Source organism: Hippichthys cyanospilos, chromosome 3, assembly GCF_059441005.1.
Source record: "Hippichthys cyanospilos isolate Australia breed blue-spotted pipefish chromosome 3, RoL_Hcya_1.0, whole genome shotgun sequence".
In the NCBI taxonomy this organism is placed as follows: domain Eukaryota; kingdom Metazoa; phylum Chordata; class Actinopteri; order Syngnathiformes; family Syngnathidae; genus Hippichthys; species Hippichthys cyanospilos.
In genome coordinates, this window is record NC_142371.1 from 14,956,397 (window position 1) to 14,980,000 (window position 23,604).

The window sequence follows — 23,604 nt, forward strand, 5'->3', positions numbered from 1 at the left end:
TCCACGACAATTTGGTGTCAGAAGTGGCATGGCTGACGAGCCGTTGCTGAAGGCATCGGTGGGTGGCCTCCAGGGTTTAACACAGACTCCCTTCTACCACAGCAAAAGCTCAAGAGATGAGAGCACCTGGAGTATCCGGTTGACTTCACGTCTATCCAGCAAACTCCACATTCTCACAAGGGTTTGATGATATGTATAGTTTTCTCAAGTTTATTTAAATTAAGTTCTATTTGTTATATTTAAAATGGAAAAAGGAAAATGTATACATGTATGTATATCCTAAATTTGTGTCCAACCACCGGGTGTTGTTGTCAACTTCCGTCAACCCAAAAAAGGAGTTGGTCTTCGGATGTTAAGCGTGACATCAGGGATCTGCTTATTAACAACTCTTGCTTGATTCAATTACTGCACTGTAAAATGATGTGATTTTTGCATTGTGGGTAGTTGATCAGTGGGCTTTTTTCTTTGTGCCTTCGAACAAAGTGATTCACAGAGACGTATGTCTTATTTGGGTCAGGTTGTTGATCTCTTTTGAGAAAGACACAACTGACTGTTGATTTTACAAACGAAGGAGTACTTCTAAAATGGGACACCTGGCATTGTTTTAACAAAGACCTTTTTACTAAACAATGCATGAGAAATATTTGTGCAGCTTGGGTAAGCTGACCCTGACAGATTAACGAGTTCAAGACACCCAATTTCACTCTTTATGGTTTTTGCCACCCTTTGGGTTGTAAATTTACTCCACTCCGCTGACTGATAAGCATCTTGAACAGAGAACTGTTTCTTTTGTGTGTTTAGGTCTGGTTTTCATCTTGTGGCAGTTCACTCCCAATGAGCGATTAAGAATCCTCACTTTTACGTGTCCGTTCACACTCTCTTAGAGAACTAAGAGAACAAATTGTTCTCTGTCTTTGAAGCTTCAAATAAAAGAAACCTAAATAATACCCCCTTCTGCACACCAAGACTCCATAGCGGCAACCTTACAGGAGAAAAACAGGGTGCTCTTATTATTTTCACATTACAAATTAGTTAGTAAGCACTGAAGAAAATGCCTTAAACCACAGCAAAAACAAGCTGAAACTAGAGCTGCAAGCAGCTATAAAGGGCCCTCGCAGACCTGTGCACGTTGGGGTATGAACAGGTCGGGGTATGAACAAGGACTATGAACGATGAAAAAGTAGTTGTAGATGACTTCAGTGCAGGACTCTTACCAAATATGTAAAATTTAGACAAGGCGGGACAATGTGGGTGGAGTTACTGCAGCTTTTTTGTTCCAATTTTGTGACTTTCAATGCCATATAGGCCACACCCACTGTCAAAACATCTTACTGATTTGTGGGGGGCATAAGGCATGGCCACTGGCTTTTCAGAAAACATTTAAGGGATATCACTTCAAGGGGCTCAGCAGAGTACATTAAAACATTAAGGATTTGCTGTATTTTTTGCTGCCACTAGGTGGCGCTCATACTATGATAAAAAATAGGCTCGTAGGTGTGTTTCACATTGGACTCCCATCCCATATATGAAGTTTTAAAAATATCAGATCGTCTAGGTCCAGTTACAGCAAATTTTACCGTTTTTGCGAGACATCGGATTTTGAGTTGGCATAGAGGCCACGCCCTTTAATGAAAAGTCATAAAAGTTGCGAACCTTAATGTTCCAATGTGTCATAGCTTTTCTGACCATTTTTGAGTTCATTTAGTCAAACAGGCATTTCACAGTACATAAAAGTATAAAAAATGAGATTTTTGTCCGCCACTGGGTGGCGCTGTAAATGATTTGAAAGTTTATCACATAGCTGTATTATTGCATGACTTTTAAAGTCCCAGGAAAGTTTCAGATGGCTTGAAAATGTCACAGCTGAGTTATTAAGATTTTTGTCACTCTTGGTGAAGGAAATATTAAACATAATTTGAAGCTCCGCCCCCATCTTTTCTGTCAAGAGATCTTCACGATATTTGGACTGTGTGTGCCCCTCAGTTGGATAATGATTCATGCCAAAGTTGAAGGTAATGGGGTGAATCGTTTAAGAAAAAAAGGCACTAGTTTGAGACCAGCTAATGTCTAAGAATGGGACAAAACTGCACATTAAAAAAATTCATAACAATTTTTCTGTACATCCTAACAGATCACTTCTATTGACTTTTTTGTAGGTCTTACAGTCCTTCATTTGCCTACAAAGTTTCATAGCTGTAGGTCAAACCAAACAGGACTGACTGTAATCTTTCGACTAATGACATTTTTTGCAGCCACTAGGTGGCGCTAGCTTTAAACTGGAATATATATTTGTCGATATGTTCAGGAGAATATTTTCATCCAATATGAGAAATTGTGAGAAGATCAGATCATCTGGGTCAAATTACAGCAACTTTTACTGGACAGATAAAGCTTCCGAATGAAAATGTCGTAGAGGCCACGCCCATTATCGAAACTTTGTAAAATTTGGTGGAGGTCAGCAGGGCTGTCTAGAGGCTTTTCAGACTTAATTTCAGCGATATTACTTCAAAGGGCTCAGCTAAACACATAAAAACGTTTAAAAAATGCTATATTTTTGGCTGCCACTAGGTGGCGCTGGCACTATAACAAAAAATACGTTGATAGGTGTATTCCGCATTGGAAACCCATCAAATATATGAAGTTTAGAAAAGATAAGACCATCTGGGACCAAACACAGCAACTCGTTTTGGCGAGACATCAGACTGACATTTTTGTTTGCCACTAGATGGCCTTATAAGCAATTGAAGATTTTTTTAAACACTTGTGTTAAGGGTTTAAGTCTTCATGTGTCTGTGAAGTTTCAGATTTTTCCAAGCTTGTAAAGCTGACTTATAAAGGTTTGTTTCACATGTGGCAAAGTAATCATCAAAGGCATAATAAAAAGCCCCGCCCCCAACATATTTGATGGCGAATCGTCACAAAAAGTTGGGCCGCACAGTCAGATAAAACATCACAGCAAATTTGAAGTCGATCGGGTCAAGCGTTTAGGAGAAAAAAGAAACAGTTCAGGACCTGCAAATGAGCAAAAAGGGGCCAAAAGTGCACATTCAAAAATTTGTAACTCTCTTTCTGTACATCTGAGCATATGGCTCGCGCTGACTTTTTTGTAGGGCTCGAGGTCCTACATAAGGCTACAAATTTCTGAAGCTCTAGGTCAAACGGCCCGGGAGTGAGAGGCGATTTTCCACTCATAAGGCCATTTTGGGGCCAATTACAGCCACTTTTTTTCGTTTTGGCGAGTCATCTGACTTTGAGGTGGCATGCAGACTACGCCCATTATCGAAAAGTCGTAAAATTTTAAAACCTTAATATTCCATGTCTTAATGATATTCTGACCAATTTTCATTTGTTTTACTCAAACAAACTGAGCACAATACATGAAAGTGTAAAAAATGACATTTTAATCAACCACTAGGCGGCGCTAGTAGGTATTTAAAAAAACTTTTTTCAAAGGTGTTAAAGACATAAGTTTCCATGTGTCTATGAAGTTTTAGATTTTTTTAAGCAAGTACATCAAAGTTATTAAGGTTTTTGTCCCTCTTGGCGAAGGAAAAATTGAACACATAATTTGAAGCCACGCCCCTATCATATATGTCAGCGGATTTGCACCAAAATTTGCCCACTTGTGCCCCTATGTGTGAATATGGACCACAGCAAATTTGAAGGCGATTGAGTAAAGCGTTTAGGAGAAACAAGGAGCAGTTTGGGACCTGCAAACGTGCAAAAATGGGCCAAAAATGCACATTTAAAAATTCATAACTCTTTTTCTGTACATCTGAGCACATGGCTCACCTTGACTTTTTTGTAGGTCTCTAGGTCCTACATATGCCTAAAAATTTTCGTAGCTCTAGGTCAAACGGGCCGGGACCAGGTGCACTTTTTCGACCTTAGGTGGCGCTGCAGAGCCATTTTTTTTGCATTTTTTTGGGAAACACAAAAATATCACATTTTTCACCGGGCCCGACAAATGTGCAAATTTTGGTGACTTTTCGTGCATGTTTAGGCCCTCAAAAATGGAAAAGCGCTGCACAGTAAATAATAATAATAATCCGGAGAAAAACAAGAGGGCTCTCGCAGCGGTAGCTGCTCGGGCCCTAATAATAATAATAATAATAATAATAATAATAATAATAATAATAATAATAATAATAATCCGGAGAAAAACAAGAGGGCTCTCGCAGTGGTAGCTGCTCGGGCCCTAATAATCCGGAGAAAAACAAGAGGGCTCTCGCAGCGGTAGCTGCTCGGGCCCTAATAATAATAATAATAATAATCCGGAGAAAAACAAGAGGGCTCTCGCAGCGGTAGCTGCTCGGGCGCTAATAATAATAATCCGGAGAAAAACAAGAGGGCTCTCGCAGCGGTAGCTGCTCGGGCCCTAATAATAATAATAATAATAATAATAACTAGAGCTGCAAGCAGCTATAAAGGGCCCTCGCAGACCTGTGCACGTTGGGGTATGAACAGGTCGGGGTATGAACAAGGACTATGAACGATGAAAAAGAAGTTGTAGATGACTTCAGTGCAGGACTCTTACCAAATATGTAATTTTTAGAAAAGGTGGGACAATGTGGGTGGAGTTACTGCAGCTTTTATTGTTCCAATTTTGTGACTTACAATGCCATATAGGCCACACCCACTGTCGAAACATCGTACTGATTTGTGGAGGGCATAAGGCATGGCCACTGGCTTTTCAGAAAACATTTAAGGGATATCACTTCAAGGGCCTCAGCAGAGTACATAAAAACATTAAGGATTAGCTATATTTTTTGCTGCCACTAGGTGGCGCTCGTACTGTGATAAAAATAGGCTTGTAGGCGTGTTTCACATTGGACTCCCATCCCATATATGAAGTTTTGCAAACATCAGATCATCTAGGTCCAAGTACAGCAACTTTTACCGTTTTGGGGAGACATCAGACTTTGAGTTTGCATAGAGGCCACACCCTTTAATGAAAAGTCATAAAAGTTGAGAACCTTAATGTTCCAATGTGTCATAACTTTTCTGACCATTTTTTAGTTCATTTAGTCAAACAGGCATTTCACAGTACATAAAAGTATAAAAAATGAGATTTTTGTCCGCCACTGGGTGGCGCTGTAAATGATTTGAAAGTTTATCACATAGCTGTATTATTGCATGACGTTTAAAGTCCCAGGAAAGTTTCAGATGGTTTGAAGCTGTCATAGCTGAGTTATTAAGATTTTTGTCACTCTTGGCGAAGGAAGTATTAAACATAATTTGAAGCTCCGCCCCCATCTTTTATGTCAAGAGATCTTCACGATATTTGGCCTATGTGTGCCCCTCAGTTGGATAATGATTCATGCCAAAGTTAAAGGTAATGGGGTGATTGGTTTAAGAGAAAAAGACACTAGTTTGAGACCAGCTAACGTCTAAGAATGGGACAAAACTGCACATTGAAAAAATTCATAACAATTTTTCTGTACATCCTAGCACATCACTTCTATTGACATTTTTGTAGGTCTTGCAGTCCTTCATTTGCCTACAAAGTTTCATAGCTGTCAGTCAAACCAAACAGGATTGACTGTAATCTTTCAACTAATTACATTTTTTGCAGCCACTAGGTGGCGCTAGCTTTAAACTGGAATATATTTTTGTCGATATGTTCAGGAGAATATTTTCATCCAATGTGTGAAATTGTGAGAAGATCAGATCATCTGGGTCAAATTACAGCAACTTTTACTGGACAGATAAAGCTTCGGAATGAAAATGGTCGTAGAGGCCACGCCCATTATCGAAACTTCGTAAAATTTGGTGGAGGTCAGCAAGGCTGTCTAGAGGCTTTTCAGACTTAATTTCAGCGATATTACTTCAAAGGACTCAGCTAAAAAAATAAAAACGTTTAAAAAATGCTATGTTTTTGGCGGCCACTAGGTGGCGCTCGCACTATAACAAAAAATACGATGATAGGTGTATTCCGCATTGGAAACCCATCAAATATATGAAGTTTAAAAAAGAAAAGACTATCTGGGTCAAAATACAGCAACTTTGTTCATTTTTGCGAGACATCAGACTGACATTTTTGTTTGCCACTAGGTGGCCTTATAAGCAATTCAAGATATTTTTAAACACATGTGTTAAAGGCTTAAGTCTCCATGTGTCTGTGAAGTTTCAGATTTTTCCAAGCTTGTAAAGCTGAGTTATAAAGGTTTGTTTCACATGTGGCAAAGTAAACAGCAAAGGTATAATATGAAGCCCCGCCCCCAACAAATTTGATGGCGGATCGTCACAAAAATTTGAACAATTGTGCCTCACAGTCAGATAAAACATCACAGCAAATTTGAAGTCGATCGGGTCAAGCGTTTGGGAGAAAAAAGGAGCAGTTCGGGACCTGCAAATGAGCAAAAACGGGCCAAAAGTGCACATTCAAAAATTCATAACTCTCTTTCTGTACATCTGAGCATATGGCTCGCGCTGACTTTTTTGTAGGGCTCGAGGTCCTACATAAGGCTACAAATTTTTAGAGCTCTAGGTCAAACGGGCCGGGAGTGAGAGGCTATTTTCCACTCATAAGGCCATTTTGGGGCCAATTACAGCCACTTTTTTCGTTTTGGCGAGTCATCTGACTTTGAGGTGGCGTGCAGACTACGCCCATTATCGAAAAGTCGTAAAATTTTAAAACCCTAATATTCCATGTCTTAATGATATTCTGACCAATTTTCATTTGTTTTACTCAAACAGACTGAGCACAATACATGAAAGTGTAAAAAATGACATTTTAATCAACCACTAGGCGGCGCTAGTAGGTATTTAAAAATTTTTTTTTTAAAGGTGTTAAAGACATAAGTTTCCATGTGTCTATGAAGTTTTAGATTTTTTTAAGCTAGTACATCAAAGTTATTAAGGTTTATGTCTCTCTCGGCGAAGGAAAAATTGAACATATAATTTGAAGCCACGCCCCTATCATATATGTCAGCGGATCTGCACCAAATTTTGCCCACTTGTGCCCCTATGTGTGAATATGGACCACAGCAAATTTGAAGGCGATAGAGTAAAGCGTTTAGGAGAAACAAGGAGCAGTTTGGGACCTGCAAAAGTGCAAAAATGGGCCAAAAATGCACATTCAAAAATTCATAACTCTTTTTCTGTACATCTGAGTACATGGCTCGCGCTGACTTTTTTGTAGGTCTCTAGGTCCTACATATGCCAAAAATTTTTCGTAGCTCTAGGTCAAACGGGCCGGGAGCAGGTGCACTTTTTCGACCTTAGGTGGCGCTGCAGAGCCATTTTTTTTGCATTGTTTTGGGAAATACAAAAATATCCAATTTTTCACCGGGCCCGACAAATGTGCAAATTTTGGTGACTTTTCGTGCATGTTTAGGCCCTCAAAAATGGAAAAGCGCTGCACAGTAAATAATAATAATAATAATAATAATAATAATAATAATCTGGAGAAAAACAAGAGGGCTCTCGCAGCGGTAGCTGCTCGGGCCCTAATAATAATAATAATCCGGAGAAAAACAAGAGGGCTCTCGCAGCGGTAGCTGCTCGGGCCCTAATAATAATCCGGAGAAAAACAAGAGGGCTCTCGCAGCGGTAGCTGCTCGGGCCCTAATAATAATCCGGAGAAAAACAGGAGGGCTCTCGCAGCGGTAGCTGCTCAGGCCCTAATAATAATCCGGAGAAAAACAAGAGCGCTCTCGCAGCGGTAGCTGCTCGGGCCCTAATAATAATAATCCGGAGAAAAACAAGAGGGCTCTCGCAGCAGTAGCTGCTCGGGCCCTAATAATAATAATAATCCGGAGAAAAACAAGAGGGCTCTCGCAGCGGTAACTGCTCGGGCCCTAGTTATATTCTTAAACTATCCAGTAAGAGTAAAGATCTCAGCTGCAGCTGAAAAATTACTCTATGAAAAGTGGGACTCTATGCTATGTTTACAATTGCATGCGTGAACTGTAATTTCCTTGCAGTTCGTGTACTTAAAAAGAAAACATTTTGAAAATGGAAATTGCATTATTTTACATTACAAATTTTGTAAAAATCTCATCTTTTTCTCACTCATAAACTCAATCTTATGAGACATCTCATCTCGTGGTATAGTATTTGTGTCTCATCCCTAATATAAGCTAGGTCAATATGACCCACCTCGACTTGCAGTAAATATGAAGGGTGCAAGAAAAATTTTAGGCATAAGAAAATCTAAAAGGGAGAAAAGATTTTTGAACATTTATTTTCCAACATAGTCTATTGCAAAGGCTGAATACTTGCTCCAAGTCACTGAAGCACTTCTACCCTAGTGTAGAAATCGATGCTTAAAACTTTTCATACAACCCACGTATAGTCGGCTGTTATTTGAGTCAAGCATTGATCTGAAAACTGAGTCACTATAAGAATTCTGTATTTATTTTCGTGTGTGTGTGTGTGTGTGTGTGTGTGTGTGTGTGTGTGTGTGTGTGTCGTACATTTACCTGTATCTGTAGTAAGAAACGAGCATCCTTTCTCGGACATCGCCCTCAATTTTTTGGTCGATAACAAGCAACATAACACCATACAGATAGAGCGCCTCACACTGGGAGTGGGAAAGAAAACATTTAAAAACCTTTGGAGTAGTGTCTTTCGAAAAGATTTCTATGCAAATTAGACTGCAATTCAATGGCATACAATCCTCAATAGCATACAACAATGGCTTTGAGGTGAACTCAGTACAAATCAATGCAAAGTGACTTTTAAACCAGATTGTTTTTACATGTTGTCCCTTACCAGTAGCTGTTTTCCATCCTCATTGAGAAGCACAGTCTCAAGGGTCTGCTGAATATAAACACCTTCATATAGATCATCCAAATATCTGGAGAGATGATAAACAAAACAAAATAATTAATTGTTAATATCTAAATTTAAACTTAGTCATTCGTCAGTAATAAAGCACAAATCAATGCCTAACTTAACCTAGCCTTACCTATTTAGATCCACAATGTATTTGTGGACACTCTCAAAAGCTAGATAGAATCTTGAAAGAATCTCAATGTTGTTTTCCCTAAACTCTTCATCCAGGTCCTGAAGGTCAGGTTTGGCCTCCAACTTTCCCTCATAATATTCTGGGCCCTAAGAAACAATACAAGCATTAAGTATGGTAAGTAGTCCATGAATCAGAGGCACAACAAGTAGCAGTTTTGTACAAATGTTATTTGACTCAATATGGTGTGGTATGAATGGCAGTTACTACAATATGAAGGTAGAGTAATCCCTCGCTGTATCGCGGTTCATCTTTCACGGGTTCGCTGAGTCACGGATTTTTACAGTGTGGATATATATTTTTTACAGCGCATTGTGCTCTGAATCCTGAATGGCTCATGGGTTTTACTGTTGTCTCGAAATAAAATATTGATGCTTTACTCTTTTGGTTTTTCACTTGTCAATTTATTACAAAAGGCAAGAGGATCCAAAAGCTTGCTTTCGTCTCTCGTGTGTCTCTCCTCTAACTGCTGTGTGCGAACGTACTAGCAAGCACATTGATTGACAGCTTGGTCTCTGGGAGCCGATCACGTGACTCGTAGGCGTGCCGAGAGCAAACGCACAAACTATGTAGACACACAAACAGCAACGGAGAAATGCGCAGCTTTGGAAATCTGACTTTTATTTCTTTTATAATAAATTAAAATTTCAAGTGTATTGTTTTGATATAAGAGGCTTCACTTTAATTTGATGTCCGGGCATATCCGTTTATAAAAATCTTCTTGGCCAGAAAAAGAAAGAGCTTAACCATTACTAATAACAATGTGCGGGTTCAGGACGAAGAGGCATAGCTGGGACTGTGAAATACGTGAGTGACAATGTTTCCAACTTTGTATTACTATATTAAAATGATTGTTTTAAACAAATTTTGGGCTTTAAAATATGTTTTGATTTTTGGTTTTATTCTATTGTTTAGTATTGCATTGTAAAATAATTAAAAAAAAATAAAGCTGGCTACTTCATGGATTTCACTTTGCGCGTGTTATTTTTTGAACGTAACCCCCGCAATAAACGAGGGATTACTGTATACTTAAAACACAATGCAGAGACAGATGTTGATCCACAACTGATTCCAAAATGTCTTCCTTTCCTCTTTAGCCAGCACATGCTTCCTTTAAGAAATATTACAAAACATGAATAATGTCTGTGCCTCCACAGGTGTAGCCAACAATTGCAATGACTTTAAATATGCTATAATTATTGTAGCAGTAGTACATAATACAATATTGCTGATCTTCATAAAATTATTCTTGTTGATAGTGATACAGCTTGTGAGCTTCATTTGTGATTCTCAAAAAGGGTGCTGTGGCATAATAGTGTGGCGTGAGAGCTCATCGGAAGTCCCAAAAAATTGTTTAAATATACAAACTTCATTTTGCTGAAAATTATTGAATAATCAAAAATACATTATTCGCTCATCTGTCTATGCCACCAATGTAAAGGTGGGTGTCAAGAAAGAAGAATAGTATAGAATCGGATCGAATACCTTTACTGTGGTCTATTGAGGGGAAAACCAATTTCATTCCATCATTGTTGGTTTCAAATTTGTTGCTTCTGTTATTGGTTCTAAAAGTGAAAGTTTTGTTGTATTACTCCACCACAGAGCTGTTTACCAGAAAATTTTAGAGCTTCCCATGCTTCTGCGCTGCCAACAAGCTTTTTAGAAATTATTTTCAAGCAAAATGTGTCACCTCCCCACAGATCAAAACTAAAACCTGTTTGGCTAGTAGGTATTTAAAAAAACTTTTTTAAAGGTGTTAAAGAAATAAGTTTCCATGTATCTATGAAGTTTTTGATTTTTTTAAGCTAGTACATCAAAGTTATTAAGGTTTATGTCACTCTTGGCAAAGGAAAAATTGAACACATAATTTGAAGCCACGCCCCTATCATATATGTCAGCGGATTTGCACCAAAATTTGCCCACTTGTGCCCCTATGTGTGAATATGGACCACAGCAAATTTGAAGGCGATTGAGTAAAGCATTTAGGAGAAACAAGGAGCAGTTTGGGACCTGCAAACGTGCAAAAATGGGCCAAAAATGCACATTCAAAAATTCATAACTCTTTTTCTGTACATCTGAGCACATGGCTCACGCTGACTTTTTTGTAGGTCTCTAGGTCCTACATATGCCTAAAAATTTTCGTAGCTCTAGGTCAAACGGGCCGGGACCAGGTGCACTTTTTCGACCTTAGGTGGCGCTGCAGAGCCATTTTTTTTGCATTGTTTTGAGAAACACAAAAATATCCAATTTTTCACCAGGCCCGACAAATGTGCAAATTTTGGTGACTTTTCGTGCATGTTTAGGCCCTCAAAAATGGAAAAGCGCTGCACAGTAAATAATAATAATAATCCGGAGAAAAACAAGAGGGTTCTCGCAGCGGTAGCTGCTCGGGCCCTAATAATAATAATAATAATAATAATAATAATAATAATCCGGAGAAAAACAAGAGGGCTCTCGCAGCGGTAGCTGCTCGGGCCCTAATAAAAATAATAATCCGGAGAAAAACAAGAGGGCTCTCGCAGCGGTAGCTGCTCGGGCCCTAATAAGAAGAATAACTAGAGCTGCAAGCAGCTATAAAGGGCCCTCGCAGACCTGTGCACGTTGGGGTATGAACAGGTCGGGGTATGAACAAGGACTATGAACGATGAAAAAGGAGTTGTAGATGACTTCAGTGGAGGACTCTTACCAAATATGTAAAATTTAGACAAGGTGGGACAATGTGGGTGGAGTTACTGCAGCTTTTTTTGTTCCAATTTTGTGACTTTCAAAGCCATATAGGCCACACCCACTGTCGAAACATTGTACTGATTTGTGGAGGGCATAAGGCATGGCCACTGGCTTTTCAGAAAACATTTAAGGGATATCACTTCAAGGGGCTCAGCAGAGTACATAAAAACGTTAAGGATTTGCTATATTTTTTGCAGCCACTAGGTGGCGCTCGTACTATAATAAAAAATAGGCTCGTAAGTGTGTTTCACATTGGACTCCCATCCCATATATGAAGTTTTAAAAATATCAGATCGTCTAGGTCCAATTACAGCAACTTTTACCGTTTTCGTGAGACATCAGATTTTGAGTTGGCATAGAGGCCACGCCCTTTATTGAAAAGTCATAAATGTTGAGAACCTTAATTTTCCAAAGTGTCATAGCTTTTCTGACCATTTTTGAGTTCATTTAGTCAAACAGGCATTTCACAGTACATAAAAGTTTAAAAAATTAGATTTTTGTCCGCCACTGGGTGGCGCTGTAAATGATTTGAAAGTTTATCACATAGCTGTATTATTGCATGACTTTTAAAGTCCCAGGAAAGTTTCAGATGGTTTGAAGCTGTCATAGCTGAGTTATTAAGATTTTTGTCACTCTTGGCGAAGGAAATATTAAAAATAATTTGAAGCTCCACTATATATGCTCGCACTATAACAAAAAAATACGTTAATAGGTGTATTCCGCATTGGAAACCCATCAAACATATGAAGTTTAGAGAAGATAAGACCATCTGGGACCAAACACAGCAACTTTGTTCGTTTTGGCGAGACATCAGACTGACATTTTTGTTTGCCACTAGATGGCCTTATAAGTAATTGAAGATTTTTTTAAACACTTGTGTTAAGGGCTTGAGTCTCCATGTGTCTGTGAAGTTTCAGATTTTTCCAAGCTTGTAAAGTTGAGTTATAAAGGTTTGTTTCACATGTGGCAAAGTAATCATCAAAGGCATATTATAAAGCCCCGCCCCCAACATATTTGATGGCGGATCATCACAAAAATTTGAACAATTGTGCCTCACAGTCAGATAAAACATCACAGCAAATTTGAAGTCGATCGGGTCAAGCGTTTGGGAGAAAAAAGGAGCAGTTCGGGACCTGCAAATGAGCAAAAACGGGCCAAAAGTGCACATTCAAAAATTCATAACTCTCTTTCTGTACATCTGAGCACATGGCTCGCGTTGACTTTTTTGTAGGGCTCGAGGTCCTACATAAGGCTACAAATTTTTGGAGCTCTAGGTCAAACAGGCCGGGAGTGAGAGGCTATTTTCCACTCATAAGGCCATTTTGGGGCCAATTACAGCCACTTTTTTCGTTTTGGCGAGTCATCTGACTTTGAGGTGGCGTGCAGACTACGCCCATTATCGAAATGTCGTAAAATTTTAAAACCTTAATATTCCATGTCTTAATGATATTCTGACCAATTTTCTTTTGTTTTACTCAAACAGACTGAGCACAATACATGAAAGTGTAAAAAATAACATTTTAATCAACCACTAGACGGCGCTAGTAGGTATTTAAAAAAACTTTTTTTAAAGGTGTTAAAGACATAAGTTTCCATGTGTCTATGAAGTTTTAGATTTTTTTAAGTAATAATAATAATAACTAGAGCTGCAAGCAGCTATAAAGGGCCCTCGCAGACCTGTGCACGTTGGGGTATGAACAGGTCGGGGTATGAACAAGGACCATGAACAATGAAATAGTAGTTGTAGATGACTTCAGTGCAGGACTCTTACCAAATATGTAAAATTTAGACAAGGTGGGACAATGTGGGTGGAGTTACTGCAGCTTTTATTGTTCCAATTTAGTGACTTTCAATGCCATATAGGCCACACCCACTGTCGAAACATCGTACTGATTTTTGGAGGGCATAAGGCATGGCCACTGGCTTTTCAGAAAACATTTAAGGGATATCACTTCAAGGGGCTCAGCAGAGTACATAAAAACATTAAGGATTTGCTATATTTTTTGCTGCCACTAGGTGGCGCTCGTACTATGATAAAAAATAGGCTTGTAGGTGTGTTTCACATTGGACTCCCATCCCATATATGAAGTTTTGCAAACATCAGATCATCTAGGTCCAATTACAGCAACTTTCACCGTTTTGGGGAGACATCAGACTTTGAGTTTGCATAGAGGCCACGCCCTTTAATGAAAAGTCATAAAAGTTGAGAACCTTAATGTTCCAATGTGTCATAGCTTTTCTGACCATTTTTTAGTTCATTTAGTCAAACAGGCATTTCACAGTACATAAAAGTATAAAAAATGAGATTTTTGTCCGCCACTGGGTGGCGCTGTAAATGATTTGAAAGTTTATCACATAGCTGTATTATTGCATGACTTTTAAAGTCCCAGGAAAGTTTCAGATGGTTTGAAGCTGTCATAGCTGAGTTATTAACATTTTTGTCACTCTTGGCGAAGGAAGTATTAAACATAATTTGAAGCTCCGCCCCCATCTTTTCTGTCAAGAGATCTTCACGATATTTGGACTATGTGTGCCCCTCAGTTGGATAATGATTCATGCCAAAGTTGAAGGTAATGGGGTGAATCGTTTAAGAGAAAAAGGCACTAGTTTGAGACCAGCTAATGTCTAAGAATGGGACAAAACTGCACATTAAAAAAATTCTTAACAATTTTTCTGTACATCCTAGCACATCACTTCTATTGACTTTTTTGTAGGTCTTGCAGTCCTTCATTTGCCTACAAAGTTTCATAGCTGTAGGTCAAACCAAACAGGATTGACTGTAATCTTTCGACTAATGACATTTTTTGCAGCCACTAGGTGGCGCTAGCTTTAAACTGGAATGTATTTTTGTCGATATATTCATGAGAATATTTTCATCCAATGTGTGGAATTGTGAGAAGATCAGATCATCTGGGTCAAATTACAGCAACTTTTACTGGACAGATAAAGCTTCGGAATGAAAATGGTCGTAGAGGCCACGCCCATTATCGAAACTTTGTAAAATTTGGTGGAGGTCAGCAGGGCTGTCTAGAGGCTTGTCAGACTTAATTTCAGCGATATCACTTCAAAGGGCTCAGCTAAACACTTAAAAACGTTTAAAAAATGCTATATTTTTGGCTGCCACTAGGTGGCGCTCGCACTATAACAAAAAATACGTTGATATGTGTATTCCCCATTGGACACCCATCAAATATATGAAGTTTAGAAAAGATAAGACCATCTGGGACCAAACACAGCAACTTTGTTCGTTTTGGCGAGACATCAGACTGACATTTTTGTTTGCCACTAGATGGCCTTATAAGCAATTGAATATTTTTTTAAACACTTGTGTTAAGGGCTTGAGTCTCCATGTGTCTGTGAAGTTTCAGGTTTTTCTAAGCTTGTAAAGCTGAGTTATAAAGGTTTGTTTCACATGTGGCAAAGTAATCATCAAAGGCATAATGTAAAGCCCCGCCCCCAACATATTTGATGGCGGATCATCACAAAAATTTGAACAATTGTGCCTGACAGTCAGATAAAACATCACAGCAAATTTGAAGTCGATCGGGTCAAGCGTTTGGGAGAAAAAAGGAGCAGTTCGGGACCTGCAAATGAGCAAAAACGGGCCAAAAGTGCACATTCAAAAATTCATAACTCTCTTTCTGTACATCTGAGCACATGGCTCGCGCTGACTTTTTTGTAGGGCTCGAGGTCCTACATAAGGCTACAAACTTTTGGAGCTCTAGGTCAAACGGGCCAGGAGTGAGAGGCTATTTTCCACTCATAAGGCCATTTTGGGGCCAATTACAGCCACTTTTTTCGTTTTGGCAAGTCATCTGACTTTGAGGTGGCGTGCAGACTACGCCCATTATCGAAAAGTCGTAAAATTTTAATACCTTAATATTCCATGTCTTATTGATATTCTGACCAATTTTCATTTGTTTTACTCAAACAGACTGAGCACAATACATGAAAGTGTAAAAAATGACATTTTAATCAACCACTAGGCGGCGCTAGTAGGTATTAAAAAAAATTTTTTTCAAAGGTGTTAAAGACATAAGTTTCCATGTGTCTATGAAGTTTGAGATTTTTTTAAGCTAGTACATCAAAGTTATTAAGGTTTTTGTCCCTCTTGGCGAAGGAAAAATTGAAAACATAATTTGAAGGCACGCCCCTATCATATATGTCAGCGGATCTGCACGAAATTTTGCCCAGTTGTGCCCCTATGTGTGAATATGGACCACAGCAAATTTGATGGCGATTGAGTAAAGCGTTTAGGAGAAACAAGGAGCAGTTTGGGACCTGCAAACGTGCAAAAATGGGCCAAAAATGCCCATTCAAAAATTCATAACTCTTTTTCTGTACATCTGAGCACATGGCTCGCGCTGACTTTTTTGTAGGTCTCTAGGTCCTACATATGCCTAAAAATTTTCGTAGCTCTAGGTCAAACGGGCCGGGACCAAGTGCACTTTTTCGACCTTAGGTGGCGCTGCAGAGCCATTTTTTTTGCATTGTTTTAGGAAACACAAAAATCTCAAATTTTTTACCGGGCCCGACAAATGTGCAAATTTTGGTGACTTTTCGTGCATGTTTAGGCCCTCAAAAATGGAAAAGCGCTGCACAGTAAATAATAATAATAATAATAATAATAACTAGAGCTGCAAGCAGCTATAAAGGGCCCTCGCAGACCTGTGCACGTTGGGGTATGAACAGGTCGGGCTATGAACAAGGACTATGAATGATGAAAAATTAGTTGTAGATCCCTTCAGTGCAGGACTATTACCAAATATGTAAAATTTAGACAAGGTGGGACAATGTGGGTGGAGTTACTGCAGCTTTTATTGTTCCAATTTTGTGACTTTCAATGCCATATAGGCCACAGCCACTTTCGAATTATCGTACTGATTTGTGGAGGGCATAAGGCATGGCCACTGGCTTTTCAGAAAACATTTAAGGGATATCACTTCAAGGGGCTCAGCAGAGTACATAAAAACGTTAAGGATTTGCTTTTTTTTTTTTTTGCTGCCATTAGGTGGCGCTCGTAATATGATAAAAAATAGGCTCCTAGGTGTGTTTCACATTGGACTCCCATCCCATATACGAAGTTTTAAAAATACCAGATCGTCTAGGTCCAATTACAGCAACTTTTACCGTTTTCGCGAGACATCGGATTGTGAGTTGGCATAGAGGCCACGCCCTTTATTGAAAAATCATAAAAGTTGAGAACCTTAATGTTCCAATGTGTCATAGCTTTTCTGACCATTTTTGAGTTCTTTTAGTCAAACAGGCATTTCACAGTACATAAAAGTATAAAAAATGAGATTTTTGTCCGCCGCTGGGTGGCGCTGTAAATGATTTGAAAGTTTATGACATAGCTGTATTATTGCATTACTTTTAAAGGCCCAGGAAAGTTTCAGATGGTTTGAAGCTTTCATAGCTGAGATATTAAGATTTTTGTCACTCTTGGCAAAGGAAGTATTAAACATAATTTGAAGCTCCGCCCCCATCTTTTATGTCAAGAGATCTTCACGATATTTGGACTATGTGTGCCCCTCAGTTGGATAATGATTCATGCCAAAGTTGAAGGTAATGGGGTGAATCGTTTAAGAGAAAAAGGCACTAGTTTGAGACCAGCTAATGTCTAAGAATGGGACAAAACTGCACATTAAAAAAATTCATAACAATTTTTCTGTACATCCTAGCACATCACTTCTATTGACTTTTTTGTAGGCCTTGCAGTCCTTCATTTGCCTACAAATTTTCATAGCTGTAGGTCAAACCAAACAGGATTGACTGTAATCTTTCGACTAATGACATTTTTTGCAGCCACTAGGTGGCGCTAGCTGTAAACTGGAATATATTTTTGTCGATATGTTCAGGAGAATATTTTCATCCAATGTGTGAAATTGTGAGAAGATCAGATCATCTGGGTCAAATTACAGCAACTTTTACTGGACAGATAAAGTTTCGGAATGAAAATGGTCGTAGAGGCCACGCCCATTATCGAAACTTCGTAAAATTTGGTGGAGGTCAGCAAGGCTGTCTAGAGGCTTTTCAGACTTAATTTCAGCGATATTACTTAGAAGGGCTCAGCTAAACACATAAAAACGTTTAAAAAATGCTATATTTTTGGCTGCCACTAGGTGGCGCTCGCACTATAACAAAAAATACGTTGATAGGTGTATTCCGCATTGGAAACCCATCAAATATATTAAGTTTAGACAAGATAAGACCATCTGGGACCAAACACAGCAACTTTGTTCGTTTTGGCGAGACATCAGACTGACATTTTTGTTTGCCACTAGATGGCCTTATAAGCAATTGAAGATTTTTGTAAACACTTGTGTTAAGGGCTTGAGTCTCCATGTGTCTGTGAAGTTTCAGATTTTTCTAAGCTTGTAAAGCTGAGTTATAAAGGTTTGTTTCACATGTGGCAAAGTAATCATCAAAGGCATACTATAAAGCTCCGCCCCCAACATATTTGATCGCGGATCATCACAAAAATTTGAACAATTGTGCCTCACAGTCAGATAAAACATCACAGCAAATTTGAAGTCGATCGGGTCAAGCGTTTGGGAGAAAAAAGGAGCAGTTCGGGACCTGCAAATGAGCAAAAACTGGCCAAAAGTGCACATTCAAAAATTCATAACTCTCTTTCTGTACATCTGAGCACATGGCTCGCGCTGACTTTTTTGTAGGGCTTGAGGTCCTACATAAGGCTACAAATTTTTGGATCTCTAGGTCAAACGGGCCGGGAGTGAGAGGCTATTTTCCACTCATAAGGCCATTTTGGGGCCAATTACAGCCACTTTTTTCGTTTTGGCGAGTCATCTGACTTTGAGGTGGCGTGCAGACTACGCCCATTATCGAAAAGTCGTAAAATTTTTAAACCTTAATATTCCATGTCTTAATGATATTCTGACCAATTTTCATTTGTTTTACTCAAACAGACTGAGCACAATACATGAAATTGTAAAAAATGACATTTTAATCAACCACTAGGCGGCGCTAGTAGGTATTGAAAAAAACTTTTTTTAAAGGTGTTAAAAGACATAAGTTTCCATGTGTCTATGAAGTTTTAGATTTTTTTAAGCTAGTACATCAAAGTTATTAGGGTTTTTGTCCCTCTTGGCGAAGGAAAAATTGAACACATAATTTGAAGCCACGCCCCTATCATATATGTCAGCGGATCTGCACCAAATTTTGCCCACTTGTGCCCCTATGTGTGAATATGGACCACAGCAAATTTGAAGGCGATTGAGTAAAGCGTTTAGGAGAAACAAGGAGCAGTTTGGGACCTGCAAACGTGCAAAAATGGGCCAAAAATGCACATTCAAAAATTCATAACTCTTTTTCTGTACATCTGAGCACATGGCTCACGCTGACTTTTTTGTAGGTCTCTAGGTCCTACATATGGCTAAAAATTTTCGTAGCTCTAGTTCAAACGGGCCGGGACCAGGTGCACTTTTTCAACCTTAGGTGGCGCTGCAGAGCCATTTTTTTTGCATTGTTTTGGGAAACACAAAAATATCCAATTTTTCACCGGGCCCGACAAATGTGCAAATTTTGGTGACTTTTCGTGCATGTTTAGGCCCTCAAAAATGGAAAAGCGCTGCACAGTAAATAATAATAATAATAATAACTAGAGCTGCAAGCAGCTATAAAGGGCCCTCGCAGACCTGTGCACGTTGGGGTATGAACAGGTCGGGGTATGAACAAGGACTAATAACGATGAAAAAGTAGTTGTAGATGACTTCAGTGCAGGACTCTTACCAAATATGTCAAAGTTAGACAAGGTGGGACAATGTGGGTGGAGTTACTGCAGCTTTTATTGTTCCAATTTTGTGACTTTCAATGCCATATAGGCCACACCCACTGTCGAAACATTGTACTGATTTGTGGAGGGCATAAGGCATGGCCACTGGCTTTTCAGAAAACATTTAAGGGATATCACTTCAAGGGGCTCAGCAGAGTACATAAAAACATTAAGGATTTGCTATATTTTTTGCTGCCACTAGGTGGCGCTCGTACTATGATAAAAAATAGGCTTGTAGGTGTGTTTCACATTGGACTCCCATCCCATATATGAAGTTTTGCAAACATCAGATCATCTAGGTCCAATTACAGCAACTTTCACCGTTTTGGGGAGACATCAGACTTTGAGTTTGCATAGAGGCCACGCCCTTTAATGAAAAGTCATAAAAGTTGAGAACCTTAATGTTCCAATGTGTCATAGCTTTTCTGACCATTTTTTAGTTCATTTAGTCAAACAGGCATTTCACAGTACATAAAAGTATAAAAAATGAGATTTTTCTCCGCCACTGGGTGGCGCTGTAAATGATTAGAAATTTTATCACATTGCTGTATTATTGCATGACTTTTAAAGTCCCAGGAAAGTTTCAGATGGTTTCAAGCTGTCATAGATGAGTTATTAAGATTTTTGTCACTCTTGGCGAAGAAAATATTAAAAGTAATTTGAAGCTCCGCCCCCAAATTTTATGTCAAGAGATCTTCACGATATTTGGACTATGTGTGTCCATCAGTTGGATAATGATTCATGCCAAAGTTGAAGGTAATGGGGTGAATCGTTTAAGAGAAAAAGACACTAGTTTGAGACCAGCTAACGTCTAAGAATGGGACAAAACTGCACATTGAAAAAATTCATAACAATTTTTCTGTACATCCTAGCACATCACTTCTATTGACTTTTTTGTAGGTCTTGCAGTCCTTCATTTGCCTACAAAGTGTCATAGCTGTCGGTCAAACCAAACAGGATTGACTGTAATCTTTCGACTAATGACATTTTTTGCAGCCACTAGGTGGCGCTAGCTTTAAACTGGAATGTATTTTTGTCGATATGTTCAGGAGAATATTTTCATCCAATGTGTGAAATTGTGAGAAGATCAGATCATCTGGGTCAAATTACAGCAATTTTTACTGGACAGATAAAGCTTCGGAATGAAAATGGTCGTAGAGGCCACGCCCATTATCGAAACTTCGTAAAATTTGGTAAAGGTCAGCAAGGCTGTCTAGAGGCTTTTCAGACTTAATTTCAGCGATATTACTTCAAAGGGCTCAGCTAAACACATAAAAACGTTTAAAAAATGCTATATTTTTGGCTGCCACTAGGTGGCACTCGCACTATAACAAAAAATACGTTGATAGGTGTATTCCGCATTGGAAACTCATTAAATATATGAAGTTTAGAAAAGATAAGACTATCTGGGACCAAACACAGCAACTTTGTTCGTTTTTGCGAGACATCAGACTGACATTTTTGTTTGCCACTAGATGGCCTTATAAGCAATTGAAGATTTTTTTAAACACTTGTGTTAAGGGCTTAAGTTTCCATGTGTCTGTGAAGTTTCAGATTTTTCCAAGCTTGTAAAGCTGAGTTATAAAGGTTTGTTTCACATGTGGCAAAGTAATCATCAAAGGCATAATATAAAGCCCCGCCCCCAACATATTTGTTGGCGGATCGTCACAAAAATTTGAACAATTGTGCCTCACAGTCAGATAAAACATCAAAGCAAATTTGAAGGCGATCGAGTCAAGCGTTTGGGAGAAAAAAGGAGCAGTTTGGGACCTGCGAATGAGCAAAAACGGGCCAAAAGTGCACATTCAAAAATTCATAACTCTCTTTCTGTACATCTGAGCATATGGCTCGCGCTGACTTTTTTGTAGGGCTCGAGGTCCTACATAAGGCTACAAATTTTTGGAGCTCTAGGTCAAACGGGCCGGGAGTGAGAGGCTATTTTCCACTCATAAGGCCATTTTGGGGCCAATTACAGCCACTTTTTTCGTTTTGGCGAGTCATCTGACTTTGAGGTGGCGTGCAGACTACGCCCATTATCGAAATGTCGTAAAATTTTAAAACCTTAATATTCCATGTCTTAATGATATTCTGACCAATTTTCATGTGTTTTACTCAAACAGACTGAGCACAATACATGAAAGTGTAAAAAATAACATTTTAATCAACCACTAGGCGGCGCTAGTAGGTATTTAAAAAAACTTTTGTCAAAGGTGTTAAAGACATAAGTTTCCATGTGTCTATGAAGTTTTAGATTTTTTTAAGCTAGTACAACAAAGTTATTAAGGTTTATGTCAATCTTGGCGAAGGAAAAATTGAACACATAATTTGAAGCCACGCCCCTATCATATATGTCAGCGGATCTGCACCAAATTTTGCCCACTAGTGCCCCTATGTGTGAATATGGACCACAGCAAATTTGAAGGCGATTGAGTAAAGCGTTTAGGAGAAACAAGGAGCAGTTTGGGACCTGCAAACGTGCAAAAATGGGCCAAAAATGCACATTCAAAAATTCATAACTCTTTTTCTGTACATCTGAGCACATGGCTCGCGCTGACTTTTTTGTAGGTCTCTAGCTCCTATATATGCCTAAAAATTTTCGTAGCTCTAGGTCAAACGGGCCGGGACCAGGTGCACTTTTTCAACCTTAGGTGGCGCTGCAGAGCCATTTTTTTTGCATTGTTTTGGAAAACACAAAAATATCCAATTTTTCACCGGGCCCGACAAATGTGCAAATTTTGGTGACTTTTCGTGCATGTTTAGGCCCTCAAAAATGGAAAAGCGCTGCACAGTAAATAATAATAATAATAATAATAATAATAATAATAATAATCTGGAGAAAAACAAGAGGGCTCTCGCAGCGGTAGCTGCTCGGGCCCTAATAATCTGGAGAAAAACAAGAGGGCTCTCGCAGCGGTAGCTGCTCGGGCCCTAATAATAATAATAATAATAATAATAATCTGGAGAAAAACAAGAGGGCTCTCGCAGCGGTAGCTGCTCGGGCCCTAATAAAACAATCAAAAAAAAAGGTAAACTTCACATACCGTCTTTTTGCGTAAAGATTTGATGTTATTACCTGCCTGCTTATTGTCCAGCACGGCTTATCCGTGACAATTTTTTTGCTCATATTTTGCTGCTTTTTTTTTTTTTTTACATAAAACATACATAGTTGTCCATAAATGCTATATGTTTGTTTTTTATTTTTTCATCTAGATATGTATAGGTTTGATAGGTTTGATGCCACTGAAATTTTTGAGCAGTTCAAAGTAAAACAAAAACAAACAAAAAAATCCTATGACACCTCAAAACAGAGCCATTTTTTGTCCAAACATGGTTATGTGTCGTGTTGAGTGAAAAAATGTCCTTGTCAAAAACTGGGTATGCATAAACAAATTATGTTTCTTTGACTTATTGACATATGCAGTGCTCTAACTATGTCAAACAGAATTATCCACAAATATTTTGTTTTGATATAAATGCCTCCAACATCGTTAGTTTTGCTAATGAAGGGGCTATTTGTTTTGTTTTTTCATCTAGATATGTATAGATAGATCTGATGCCACTGAATATTTTGAACAGTTGAAAGTAAAAAAATAAAATGAACAAAACAATATTGGGTGCAAGGGAGTTTAAGAATGGAATGTTTCAGAGCAAACGGTGCTAGTCGCGGGGACGAGATGACCCAGAGGCACCTGGTGGGAAACAACTGTGAGGAAAACTACAACCAGGAGGAGTAAGCAAGCGATTCTGCAGGGGAAGAAAGACCAATGAGAGCAAGCTAAAGTTAACTGCAGTATACACATAGCCAATAAAATAATGCCAGGATGCCTTTGTTGATGTGCCATTTGCATATTGTGTAGTATAACTCATTGCTGGGCAACTCGGATGAGAGTACGTCTGCTGGTGGCAACAGAGGCGTACAGGGCTGTATTGAGAGGGACCCGAGACCCAGGTGCTTGTATTAGATCTGCGTGTTAGGAATAAATCCACTCGTGTGTGAAAATGCCGGCTTCCTGATACCTTTCTATTGCAGAACGAGCGAGCAAATTGTTGGATGAGTGGCAGTTGGGTAAGGTCACAAATTGGAGTCAGATTACTAACTTGAGTTTACGTT

The 23,604-nt window shown here is 38.9% G+C and overlaps 1 protein-coding gene across 5 annotated transcripts in view; it reads right to left on the reverse strand.

Annotated features, from left to right (window-relative positions):
* washc5 (WASH complex subunit 5) overlaps positions 1-23,604 on the reverse strand; it is an 83,730-nt gene that overhangs the window by 56,767 nt on the left and 3,359 nt on the right. For all 5 annotated transcript variants that reach the window (XM_088410759.1, XM_088410757.1, XM_088410756.1 and 2 more), the window contains exons 3-5: positions 8,915-9,060; positions 8,719-8,803; positions 8,427-8,527 (exon numbers count right to left, since the gene is read on the reverse strand). In XM_088410759.1, the coding sequence (XP_088266885.1) occupies positions 8,427-8,527; positions 8,719-8,803; positions 8,915-9,060 (332 nt within the window). The remainder of the gene's footprint in view (positions 1-8,426; positions 8,528-8,718; positions 8,804-8,914; positions 9,061-23,604) is intronic.